At 45.0% G+C, this 13,814-nt stretch overlaps 1 protein-coding gene across 1 annotated transcript in view; it reads right to left on the reverse strand.

Moving 5' to 3' along the window:
• Positions 1-13,814, reverse strand: part of PRKCH (protein kinase C eta) — a 232,227-nt gene that overhangs the window by 65,324 nt on the left and 153,089 nt on the right. The window contains exon 10 of the mRNA XM_049611510.1: positions 7,968-8,122. Coding sequence (XP_049467467.1) covers positions 7,968-8,122 — 155 coding nt within the window. The remainder of the gene's footprint in view (positions 1-7,967; positions 8,123-13,814) is intronic.

The following is a 13,814-nucleotide window of genomic DNA, read 5'->3' on the forward strand; positions in this document are numbered from 1 at the left end:
CTTCGTGGTACTGGTCACAGTTGTGATTTTCTACTAGTATGGCCATCTGATGTCTTTCTCCCTCACTATACCATACTCTCCATAAGGGAATATTTTGTTTTTGCTCATTATTATGCTTGTATCCTTGGCAGAAAGTTGATGCTCAATAAACACCTGCTAAATATCTCCAAAGACTGTGTGAAGGAGGAGAAAAGTAGACAAGTTTCATTAGGGGGGAATGTCCAACTATTCTAATAAACTGGAAATCCTTTGAGCTCTCCATCACATCTTTGAAAGGGGACCGTGAAGTCACTTTCTGGTGACCGTGGAAGGCACTGAATGAGGCCTCCATTTGACAGAGCAATCATGACAAGCTAAGAGAAGAGGCAGGAATGTGACTACATAATTTGGAGTTTTAGTAACAATTCTAAGAAGGGTTCATAGTCAAAATCTGTATTGAGAGTCCCATGGTTGGCACATCCTGAAGAAACAAGGACTCTCATGAAAATGACAAATGACAATTTGTAGTTTTCCTTGCAACAAACAGATCAAGAAAGACTAGACCTACTTCTCGGAGGAGAAGGAATGATGTTATCCAATGACAAAGGGAACACAGAGCTTCTAAATTTGGTTTTCATCTTTATCTAAAGAGAGTTTTTTCTCACTAGAATGAATACAATAAATATAAATATGGAAATGAATTCCAATACAGGTGAGGTAACAGTAAGGGCCCAAAATTCCAGACTCAAATGAAAGACATTTGAGGACCTTGAAATTCTGTCAATAAGAAACACTTAGGAGTGAGAAGGTCCAGGAGATGGGAATCTAACAAATGTTACAAGATTTTCAAGAGGGGGGAAGAGGTAGATATCAGAGAACAATGACTCAAGCAGGTGACCTTCATTACTGACCCAAATACAAATTGATTTGGAAACAGATTAACTGTGAATTCTTAGACATAGAAGCAATGCTCACAGTGGAGGGCTCCCCAAGCAAAACTATGCTTAGCTAATTTCAAATCACACAGGTATGTGAAGTCAGCAAGGTACCTGACAGTCCCGTATGACATCCTTGAGAAACAAGAGTCAGATGCTATTAGAGACTGATATTCACCCAGAACTGTTTTCAAAGACTAGCTGAACAGACCTTATCTTGGAGGGAGATTGTTAATCTTCCCAAATTCTGAATTTTAAAAAAAGTCAAATTAGGTAGAGACTGTTCTCTCGATTTGAGGAGAAATCAAAGTTGATTTTCTTGAAAAGTTAATGTGCTACATGTTAAAAGACATTATTTCAGGTCTGGCAGTCAGCCTCTGTGGGTCAGTTCCACACCTGGACAATGGGACAGGACAGCAAATTTCCATGGTAAGCACTTGGGGCATTAGGAGTAAACACTGATTACCAGGCACACAGCAAGCCAAGAACTGCATAGGGTACAGGGTGGTCTGACTCATGGGTTCACAGTGTGTATTAAAATGCACTGTGTTCAGGTGTTAAGACAGTAAGGAGGAATCAAAAGTTAAATTGTGTCCTTCCATAAAGGTTTCTCACTAAACATATTTTAGATACATCCTATGCTTTGTCAAAAACAGCAACTCCAATGTGTGCTGGCTGGCTTTAAGAGTTTGGGGTTGAAATGTCAAGGGCGCCTGAGTTTCCCTTTAAAATAGGTTATGAAACATGATTGAAAATGGGGCTTGTAATGCTGGAGGGCAGGTAAATGGGATGCGTGCCCTTTTGTCTTCCTAACTTTTCTGTAGGACTTGACTCTGAAAAAAAGTCAATGGCCTTGTAAATTATTCATGAGCTCTATCTGGGCTCCCAATCAGCCAACAAGCCCAGCACAAAGGAATGAATAGTCTTTTTTTCCCCTTAGCAAAGTGGCTCATTGACTGCTTACTTCCCAGCCCTTTCTTCTTGGTCTCTGGGCCGTGGCAGCCCCAGACCTTCTAACCAAAGGCGAAGGCACAACTCCTGTTCTTGCTGTATCTCCAGGGAACTGGACTTCTGTTCCTCCAAGAAATGCAAGTGAACACGTCTGAAAATCAGGGTCAAGCGGAAAAGCACAGAAATGTAACTGGCCTTTCTCCTCTCACACAAGGCACAGTTGGCTAAGAGACAGAAGAAAGTCAAGTCATAGGGAGCCTATGGTACTACCTTCCAAAGTCCTATTGGCAATGATTTGCAACACACTGAAAAATAAAAACCTTTCCTAACAATAAACAACAGCCCCTCTACAGGCATCTCTCAGAGATATTTACAGGTTCAGTTCCAGAATGAACTGTCTGAAATGAGTCAATACATTTTTTGGTTTCCCAGTGCATATAAAAGTTATGTTTACACTGTAATCTATTAAAAGTGTGGGATAGCATTGTCTAAAAAACAATCTTAATTTTAAAATATGTTCTTGATGGAGTGACTGGGTGGCTCAGTCGGTTAAGTGTGCGACTCCTGATTTCGGTTCAGGTCATGATCTCATGGTTTTGTGAGTTCCAGCCCTGCGCTGGGTTCTGCACCTACTGCAGGGAACCTGCTTGGGATTCTCCCTCTCTCTCTCTCTCTCTCTCTGCCCCTCCCCGTTCCCACTCTCTCTCTTTCAAAATAGATAAATTTTAAAAAATAAAATAACATAAAAGTATGATATGTTTAAAAAATACCTTATTGCTAAAAAATGCTAACCATCATCTGAGCTTTGAGGAAGTTGTAATGTTTTGCTGGTGGACAGTCTCACCTCCATGTTGATGGCTGTTGACCCATCAGAGTAGTGGTTGCTGATGGCTTAGGTGGCTGTGAAAATTTCTTAAAATAAGGTAACAATGGAATTTGCCACGTTGATTAATTTTTTTTTTCATGAACAATTTCTCCGTCGCATGTGATGCTATTTGATAGCATTTTACCCACAACACGGCTTCTTCCAAAATTGGAGTCAAACTTGTCAAACCCTACCACTGCTGTATCAACTAAGTTTATATTATATTCTAAATGCTTTGTTGTCATTTCAATAATCTTCACAGCATCTTCACCAGGAGTAGATTCCATCTCAAAAAACCACTTTGTTTGCTCAGCCATAATAAACAACTCCTCATCCATCCAAGTTTTATTACCAGATTGCAGCAATTCAGTCCCCTCTTCAGGGTCCACTTCTAATTTTAGTTCTCATGCTATTTCCACCACATCTGCAGTGACTTCCTCTATGAAGTCTCCAAGCCTCGAAGTCATCCATGAGGGTTGGAATCCCCTCCTTCCAAACTCCTGTTCATGTTGATATTTTGACCTCTTCCCATGAATCAAGAATGTTCTTAATTGCATCTAGAATGGTGAATCCTTTCCAGAAGGTTTCCAATTTACTTTGCCCAGATCCATTAGAGGAATCACTAGCCATAGCAGCTATGGCCTTATGGAATGTATTTTTTAATAATAAGAATTGAAGGTCAAAATGACCTTGATCCATGGGCTACAGAACGGATGCCGTGTTATCAGACATGCAAACAACATTCATCTCCTCATCCCTCTCCACCAGAGCTCCTGGGTGACCAGGTACATTGCCAGAGCAGTACTATTTTGAAAGGAACCTTTTTCTCTGAGCAGCAGGTCTCAAAAGTGGGTTTAAAATATTCAGTAAACCATGTTGTAAACAGATGTGCTGTCATCCAGGCTCTGTCATTCCATTTATAGAACACAGGCACAGTAGATTTAACATAATTCTTAAAGGTCTGAGGATTTTTGGAATAGTCAATGAGCACTGGCTTCAACTTAAAGTCATCAGTTGCACTGGCTCCTAACAAAGCCTGTCTGTCCTTTGAGGCTTTGAGGCCAGGCATGCACTTCTCCTCTTTAGCAATGAAAGTCCTAGATAATATCTTTTTCCCATGTGAGGCTGTTTCATCTACATTGAAAATCTGTGCTCTCGTGTAGCCACCTTCATGAATTATCTTAACTAGAGCTTCTGGATAACTCACTACATCTTCCACATCAGCACTTGGGGCTTCACCTTGTACTTTGATGTCTATGGAGATGGCTTCTTTCCCTTAACCTCATGAACCACCCTCTGCTAGCTTCAAATTTCTCTTCTGCAGCTTCCTCAGCTCTGTCAGCCTTCACAGGTTTGAAGAGAGTGAGGCCCTTGCTCTGGATCAGGCTTTGGCTTAAGGGAATGTTGTTGCTGTCTGATCTACCCAGACCACTCACATTTTCTCAGTATCGGCATTCAGGCTGTTTTGGTTACCATTCGTGTGTTCACTGGACTAGCACTTTTTATTTCCTTCAACAACTTTTCCTTTGAATTCACAAGTTGGCTAACTGGTGCAAGAGGCCTAGCTTTCACCCCATCTTGGCTTTCAACGTGCCTTCCTCAGTAAGCGTGATCATTTCTACCTTGTGATTTAAAGTGAGAGACATGTGACTCTTCTTTTCACTTGAACACCGAGAAGCCACAGTTAATCACTGGACTAACTTTAATATTGTTGTGTCTCAGGGAATAGGGAGGTCCGAGGAGAGAGATAGGGATGGTGGAGGGGTTGGTCAACGGAGCAGTCAGAAACACATACAACATTTGTGGATTAAGTTTGCCATCTCATATGGGTACAGTTCATGGAGTCCCCAAACAACTAGAATAGTAACATCAGTCACTGATCACCAAAACAGATACAATAATACGGAAAAAGTGTGAAATGTTCTGAGGATTACCAAAATGTGACACAGAGACACAACATGAGCAAATGTTGTTCAAAAAAAGGCACCGGTAGGCTTGCTCCACACAGGGTTGCCACAAACCACACACACACATACATATATGATAAAACTGTGATATAGATAGATAATTATCCACTATATCCACAGTTATCTGTGGAGTACAATAAAGCAAAAGCAAAGCACTATAAAACAGGTATACCTGTATCTGGATAGGTCAGAGGCAGCATCCATGATATCATTTTGGCTCCCATAAAGGCCATCCTAGGACATGTATGATAAATGAGGCTGTCTCATGCACCCAAGTTTCTCCCTGTGCTCTCTGGATGGATCAAATTCATACCCTGTACGACCCAATTGTGCCCTTTACTGTGTGTGAATTCCAAGGACTTGGTTTTCAAAGGCTTATCCTTAAGACTCTGCTCTCAGGCCAGTAACCTGAATGGAATTAAATTATCCTGTGAAATAAATCCACAGGATAAAAATAGCTTTTGAATCTATCCTAATTAAATGTGTTCCCTTCAAAGTCAACCATATCAGGGGCGCCTGGGTGGCGCAGTCGGTTAAGCGTCCGACTTCAGCCAGGTCACGATCTCGCGGTCCGTGAGTTCGAGCCCCGCGTCAGGCTCTGGGCTGATGGCTCGGAGCCTGGAGCCTGTTTCCGACTCTGTGTCTCCCTCTCTCTCTGCCCCTCCCCCGTTCAAGCTCTGTTTCTTCATTTCCCAAAAAAAAAAAAAAAAAAAAAACGTTGGCAAAGTCAACCATATCAGTTGGAGCCTGCATATGGGATTCGAGTTGAAGAGTAAATTAAAATAAGTTCTCAAAACTGAACCACAGATGCCAAGAATTTAAATAAAACTTCTCAAGATGTGGGCTGATACAGCTTCACAGAAACGACATCAGGCTATAGTGTCCATCCTCCATAGTTGAAGACAAATGAAACAAGTAGACTGAGAGGCGGTCACATCCCACACAGGAGAGCAAGTCTGTTGGCCTCATGCCAGTGTGATGTGGTCCGCAAGTAAAGCGTCTAAGGGTTCGAGAAAATGAGTTTTGACAACCGTGCTATTCTCCACTGCTTCCATCTGAATGTTGTCCCTGACCATCCTTCTCCCCACGCCGACCCAAATTCATACGCTGAAATCCTCACCCCCAAACGTGATGGTATTTGCGGGGCCTTTGAGAGGTGCTTAGGTCATGTGGGTGGAACCCTCATGAACGAGGTTAGTGCCTTTATAAAAGAGGCTCCAGGGAGTTCCCTTAACCCCTTCTGCCATGTGAGGACATAGAGAAAAGATAGCTATCACCAGACACTGAATCTGCTGCCACCTTGATCTTGGACCTCCAGCCTCCAGAACTGTGGGAAATGATTTTGTGTTGTTTAAAAGCCACCCAGCCTGCGGTATTTTGTGAAAGGAGCCCAGAAGAATGAAGACACATGCTCTGCTTCCTTTTCATGAATTAAAGTCGCCCTATCACCAGAAGGGGAATAAGAAGTCCCCTCTTTAGTGGTAGAGTGTTCAAGTCTCTCCTGAGGAGGCAGTGTGGCCCAGTGGCTAACGATATAATTTGAATTGTGGCTTTACTACCAGTTAACAGTGTGGTTGCTAAGCCTTTCTAAGACTCGGTTATTCACCTAAATAACACTAATAAGATTGTTATAATAATAGTGCTGGAAGGATGAGGGCAGAAATTCAGGTAAAGACTGACTGTCACAAATGCTCCATGTAGCTCTTGTTGCCATCATTGGTATTAGTCTTTGGATTTACCGAAGCCCCTGTCAAGTTGGGAAGTCATAATTCTTAACAATTAAATGTGGGGAAGACTCTCTCTGGGATGAACAGAGAGCAGATGGATGGATAAGCCACAGAAAGGAGAACAAGAGCAGAGCTCGTGGCCCAGAGTCTGATGCTACCTACCATCGGGAAGATCTCTGAACTCCCTCCGCCACCAGCAACCCCCTCCAATCATGCACTGGGTGGAATTCTCTGACAGGAAAATTCCCATGCTGGAGGCTCCGGGGGAACAGAGAGCCTGATCAAGGAAGCTCAAAGCACAGGCCATCTACAGCAACCTGTGGCAGCTGCACAGCTGAAGAATGAGTGCAGATTCCTGATTCTGTTCAAGCGGAAGACTCCCACTGCTGGTATCCAGCCTGGCTCCAAGCTCTTTGCCCACTTCTCTGCCCCACAGCTGAGGCTGAGACAAGGGCCGCGTCTAGTTGAGGCTTTAGGGCTCTGCCCTGAGAATTAACATTTCTGTATCGTGCCTGTCATACTTCCTTTGCTTTCTCCCTTCTTTCTGGCATCGTCGATCCGTCCTGATGAATTCTTTCCTAGCCTCACTCCTCTCTTCCTGTTTTGACTCTAAGATATTTAAGGATATTCAGTTTTTAAAGTTCTTTCACACTTGCACAGTGATGTCAATACTGTTCTGAGCCCCCAAAAGGAACAGTGTTAGCAAGGCTAATAAATTGCCAGTTTAAATCAGGAAATTCTTTTACTTTGACATTCATGCTCCTAAGATAAAAATGATTTTTTCTCAAAAGGAAACAATTGCATCTCAAGAGAAAGAAGAGTTTATATGGCAACTAAGCTACAAAGTTGTGTAAAGAGGAGGAAAACACTGACCACAGGGAAAAAATTTAAAAATAAACATCGTCTAACACACTCACTGTTACATTTCCCATCTTACCCAATCTTGCGTCTGAACAAAGTTTCATCTCCTATCCCTTTGCATTTTGAGATCTAACAGTGGCAACCAGATTTTAAGCCCCAAGTATATTATCATCAGAAAATTGTGTGCCATGACGCGGAGTCAACATTCAGGAGGGGCTACAAATGATAAATATCATCAAGCAGGACACTGCTCGTCAACAGTTCACCTTTTGGTTGCTTGACTGGCGAGCTGTAACCCCAATTATCACAGTAATTTAGGGCAACAGTCAGCCACACTCTTCAGTGTAGGTATGGATCCTTAAAATGGAATGGATTGCTTCCAACGTTAAAACAGAAAAAGAGAGCAACAATGTGTTCAGCACCTTGCAGGGGCTGGCTGTATGAATTCAGGAATAATCTCAGTGCAGCAGTTCAAGCCGATTTTATGAACACCACATGGGGGCAATTCTGGTTTGCAGGCAATGTGTAACACTAGGTTATTTATTCTAAGGGACACATACCTTTGTAAATTTAATTCTAAAAAGATTTCAATTGATTAACAGGAAAAACAGAAGGGTGGATGAAGCCAGGAGGGCAAACAGCGGATGAATTAGGAGACAGGTTACCAGCGACCAAAACTCACCTGTAGATGATCCCTTTCTCGTGTAGGAACATGAGCGCCGAAATGATTTCTGCAGCATAGAAACGAGCTCGTGCTTCATCAAAACGACGAGACTTTTGAATGTGAAACATCAAGTCGCCCCCATTCACAAACTCCATCACGAAGAACAGGCGATCCTGGATACAAACACAAGAGAGGATCCAACGTGGTGTAACCATTAGCCTAGAATCTGGTCAGCATCATGTTACCTTGGGCGGGGGCGTGGGGAGAAGAGGTCGTCAAGTGGAGGTACTCAGTGGAATATCCTGATGGGGTCAGTGCAAAGCATGAGGGTGTTTGTGGGGGCCGGGGGGGAGGGGCACGTAACACCTGGATCTCCTTTAAGTAATTCCACACAGCCTTGATCTCTGCATTAAACAAAAAGTAGGAAAGTCTCAGGAGCCTTTGGTTCTAGTAGCAGCTCTGCACTTAAACGCCACGTAACCTTGAGTTTAATTTGTTTTGGACGTCGGACGTTAGCAAAGTGAGGATGAGGGCAGGATCCCTAGCCCAATCATGGGGTTTTAGAATGTGGAGGAGAGCAACATAAATGGAAAGGCACATGCCGCTCCTCTGGAACATGCAGGGTTAATTGCAGAATGCAAGGGACACCTACCGGGTCCTCACACTTGGGCAGGGAACACTCACAGAAAGAGGAAAACATTTTAGACAAGCCTGTCAAACAGCAGTCTAACGACAGCCTCAGAGTAGCCTCAGTGTTAGAAATTCCATTCGGGCCATGAGGAAATTCCCGAGTTAGGAGTGGAAAGGCGCAGACTGGTGGGATGCTGGCTCCACTTGGAAGGAGCTCTCAACCTCACAGAGGAAAGGGCCCTCACGGTTCCCCATGCCAGTGCACTAAGTACTGAGCATGTGGTGTGAACACAGTGCCTTGATTAAGACTTTAATAAAAGGAACGTGAAGTCTCAATGAAAAAGCGAAGTCTGTAAGACTGACAGTATCAAGTGCTTTGTTTCAGGAACCTCTGAGATCAGTGGATTTCCTTACCCCCTCCACTAACATCTACGAAGTCCCTGGGTCGCCAGGCACTGAATGAGGTGCTGGGGATCCAAGAGAGTAGAACAGGCATAATGTAGATACAACCTCTACCCATACAGAGTCTGGTAGGGAGACAGACACTGATTTAAAAAAATAAACAAGGAGTCATATAAACAAATAAAGTTACAAATTCTGGTAAATCCTGTGAAGGAAAAGGGGAGGAAGAGGAGACATCTGGTCATCTGCCTGGGGGTCAGTGGAGGAGTCTCTGAGCGAGTGACATGTAAGCAAAGGTCTACAGGATAACCCCGCAGGGCCAGCCATCATCGTTTTGGGGGCAGGGGGGGCGGGGGTGGTGGACGTCATTTTGAAGGAAATTGGTTTTTGCCAATTCACAAAGGATGTGTACTGACAACTCATCTTTCCTTGTGGTTTTCAGTGCCCCAGCTTTGTTCACAATGTTACCCCGCATCCACAGCTGAGCAGTGGACACAGCTGTGCGAGTTGTAGCTCACACTCCCAAGTCACCACTGGTTTCATCGGGCCTTCCAGATCAGAAAACAGGACTCATGACCTCTTAGTGCTGATTTTAAGTAAGACCTTAATTCAGAGAAAAAAAAAAAAAAAATCCCCTGGGTCTATGAAACTTCTGTTAATGAGAAGTATGAATTTAAGAGTGAAGGTGGGGGGAGGTGGGGCGTCTTAGGTGAGCATCCAACTCTTGATTTCGCCTCAGGTCAGGATCTCATGGTTATGGTTTTGAGCCCCGCATCAGGCTCTGTGCTGACAGTGTGGAACCTGCTTGGGATTCTCTCTCCCCTGGTCTGTGTGCCTCCGTAGCTTGCAGGCTCGCTCGTGCTCTAAATACATATATACATAAACAAACACACAAACAAACAAACATTAAAAAAAAAAAAAGAGTGCATAAGGAACGACAAGGTTCACACACACAAAAACAAAACCAAACAATAACAAAACAACTCTTGAGGTTGGCCAGTGTAAGTCAATTGAAAGCTAAATACAGTGAGCCATCTGACTGAGCTAGTGGCCTTCATTTGAGTGCGACTGACAAATGGAGTGGCAGATGCGGTTAGGACAAGCTTTGATGAGCAATGGTGTTCTTTATTTTCCACATGGGAAAGACCCGAGAGCAGGGTAGCAGTGGAGTGGGATGGAGGCTAAGTACGCGATGGAGATACGTCCAAGAGCTGCATCCGCACAGGCCACTGTAATGACAATGCTGTGTCCATTTTGAAGGGGTGGCCAAGGGGGACACGATGAAGACTCAAGTGGTAAAGCCACCCAAACCACCCCTCGACAAGTAGGTAAGTCTTACACATTTTTGTTAACCAGCCTGTTCACCTTCTTCATGGCTGTGACTGGCAGTCACGTGAATTCCAAGAGCTCGAAATACCTGATTACTGGAATTGGGTCAGTAGGTAAGGGGCCATTCCTTAGGCTGCTGAAAGTCAGTGTAGTTGGCAAGAGTTCCTAAGGCAGTAGGCATCAAAACGATGAGGGTATTGTAAGGGCAATTTCATCCATTTCTAGTTTCCCCCAAATCGTTCTCATATTCTCAAGTCTGAAAAGCCAGAGCAGGGGCTGAGTTCCAAATCTGGGGGAGGAAATACTGCCTTCTTGTCTCTTTCATCTGTTCCTCAGCCCAGCCCTGGAGGTGGGTTCTCAGAAAAAGTAGGAGGGTCAAGGGGTCACACCCGCCTGTGATTTGCAACAAGGTCATAAGCCTCAGGAATGCGAAAATAGGGGTTTCTTTTCATTTAGACTTTCATTTTCTTAATGCTTATCTATTTTTAGCATGAGTGGGGGAGTCACAGAGGAAGACACAGAATCCGAAGCAGGTTCCAGGCTCTGAGCTGTCAGTACAGAGCCTGACATGGGGCTTGAACCCACAAATGTGAGAGCGTGACCTGAGCCAAAGTCAGACGCCACCCCGGCGCCCCTCAGAGTTTCACTTCTAACTTCCTATATGGCACCACCTAGAACAACTCTCATCCCTGAGGCTACTTACAGCTCTCGAAGCAAGCAGGAAGGGGAAACAAGCCAGCCAGATATAATGACAATTTACCAAAAGTAATGGTCCATCCTATCAAAGACCTAAAATAATATCACAAGGTAGGAAAATAAAAATGTGTTCATCAGCTCACAGAATGCCTTTGCTGAGAGGAGCCCCTCTGTTTACACGCATATCTCTTCACCCTAATAATGGCCTTTCTGACACCTAAAGTCACCAGGCCATCGAGCTTGTTGGAACAACATCCAAATGAGATACAATCAGCCCTGGTTTGGGTCCCAGGGCTCCATGGGAGTAAAGGGTCTGAGTTCTGGTATGCAGGCTTTATGGTACCTAATAAGGCTTTCAGAGATCTTTTACACTGTTAAGGTTCTCAACCAGAAGGAATGTTTAGTGAGCACACGCAATACCAGGTCCTGGGGAGAGACAAAGTATTGTAAAATGAATGCGACCCCACACCTGCTCTCCAGAAGTTCAGAGAAGTGTGGATAGAGCACATCACCCCAGTGTACTCAGAGCGGTGGAGGCACACAGAGGCTGTCGTGGGAACAGATCAGGGCACCTGAGCAGCCTGGAGGCTGGGGTGGGACGTGGGGAAAGCTTCCAAGAGGAGCTAATTCCCCAGCCTTGAAGGAGGAGGAAGCAGGAGTCAGGCTGGAGTGGGGAGGCATCAAGGTATACGAACAGCTGAACTGTCAGGTATGAGGCAGGGTACAATGGCTGCAAAGGGAGACCGTCCCTAAGTGCTGAAGCTTCTGCGTGTGGGGCATCACTGGAATATGCTGCTTTCATAATCAAGTGTGGACAGAAGAAGCAAAAGGCTATGGGGTGCCTAGGTGGCTCAGTCGGTTAAGTGTCCGACTCTTGATTTCGGCTCAGGTCCTGAACTTGCAGTTTGTGAGCTCGAGCCCCGCATCCAGCTCTGCGCTGACAGTGAGAAGCCTGCTTGGGATTCTCTCTCTCTCCTTCTCTCTCTCTCTGTCCCCAGCCTCCCTTGGACTCTCTCTCTCTCTCTCTCTCTCAAAATAAATAAACTCAAAAATTTTTTAAAAAAGCAAAAGGCTAGTTAGGGTACTTCCTTTCACCCCATCCTCAGGCCACCGACAGCTGAGAAGTTCAGGACTATAGTCCTGTTCAGAGAGAGGCTCACTCACCTATTGGTCTCTACAATTATAGGCCCAGCGTCTGGGCTAAACCAGGTGGCGGCTATGGTGCTTGGCTGGAAAAAGACTCCGTGAGCAGAACCCACCACACATACTAACACATCAGCTACAAACGCAAATCAGCCCTGCTAAATGTTCCTGCCCTGGAATGAGTTCCACCAACCAGAGGGAAACCTTTCACACTTAGCGCGTGCCCTTTACAAAGCAGAGTCATGGACGTGACATTGTGACGGGAGGCAGGAGATCGCCTCTTGCCTATGACTCCACTCGCAGTCTGTGCTGTTGAAGAACTAGTCTCCCTCACCACCCGACAAGCACGAAGTTACGCTTTACAAACGCAGCTGTGAAGCAAGTAGAGGAAACATCTGCCGGGCCCCCCGAGTTTAGGGAGGCAGGGCATAATAGATTCAGGTTGCCTGTGAGTCACTTCTGGGGCAGGGAGCAGTTTCCAAATCCCACCTATGGCAGTGAGTACAAAAACAACTGTTTCTGTGTTTCAGCCTGTGTAGACAGCCATTCCAGCTTTTCTAAAGTCCAGTCTCCTAGAAACCGAGTCCTGGACACCTGCACAGCTTTCCCCGAGGACTCTGGCTCCTCTCGGGTAAATTTTGCTCTGATCTGCAAGGTAAGAAACCCAAGGTCCCTGAGACTGGAGACCGGTGTAACCTCAGTTCTAAAGCCAAGTGGCCCAGCCCTTTGTCCCTTGCTCCTCTTTTGTCCCCCATTCAACCAACCACAAATGCAAGTCATTAACACGGGTGAGGAACACCTGGGGGAATAAAAACAACACAGAAATCCCTTTGTCCCACGCCTCCCTTTGGATTAGGAGGCCAAGGAGCTGGTGCCTGGTTAATAACAGAATTCCTGTCATCACCTGCCTGCCTCCATTAACCCGCTGCAGCCTGGCCCAAATCTGTCCTGGCTATCAGTTCAGGGCTGTTACTTCTTAGGGGTCAAAGGGGATAAAAATATCCCCCAAACTGATAGTGGCTGTCAGTATGAGCAGTGTGCATTCCCTAAAGGCCCTCATAAAGATTGTTCTTTAAGAATTAAACTGAGGGGACCGGGGGGCTCAGTCGGTTAAGTGTCTGACTTCGGCTCAGATCACGATCTCAAGGCTCGTAGGTTCAAGACCCGCATCGGGCTCTGTGCTGACAGCCTGCTTTGGATTCTGTGTCTCCCTCTCTCTCTGCCCCTCCCCTACTCATGCTCTGTCTCTCAAAAATAAATAAAACATTAAAGGAAATAAAATAAATGAAAATGAAAATAAAGGAATTAAACTGATAGGCAACTGTATACAGAAAAGTTCGAGACAAAACACTTGGGTCGATGAAAAGTGATATACCAAGATGATAACCTGTGACAAGACAACATCACCTGAGGAGGATGACTGTAGAGGAACCAGGGGTGAGATCGCCTAGGGTCACTGTGGTAGGTACCTTTGGAGGTGTCTGTTCAGCTCATTGATCCCTTTCTCAGAGAACTGCCCTGGCATGGTCACAGTGGGCCATGCTGGATACCCTGCAAGCAGCTAACTAGAGCAAGCTGGCCACCCCCTCTCCAGTATCTTTCCCAGAAAATCGGAACTGAGATGGAAAGGTTAATTTAGGCTGTGTGGGGTGCAGGAGCTGAGGA

Source organism: Panthera uncia (genome assembly GCF_023721935.1).
Source record: "Panthera uncia isolate 11264 chromosome B3 unlocalized genomic scaffold, Puncia_PCG_1.0 HiC_scaffold_1, whole genome shotgun sequence".
Taxonomy (NCBI): domain Eukaryota; kingdom Metazoa; phylum Chordata; class Mammalia; order Carnivora; family Felidae; genus Panthera; species Panthera uncia.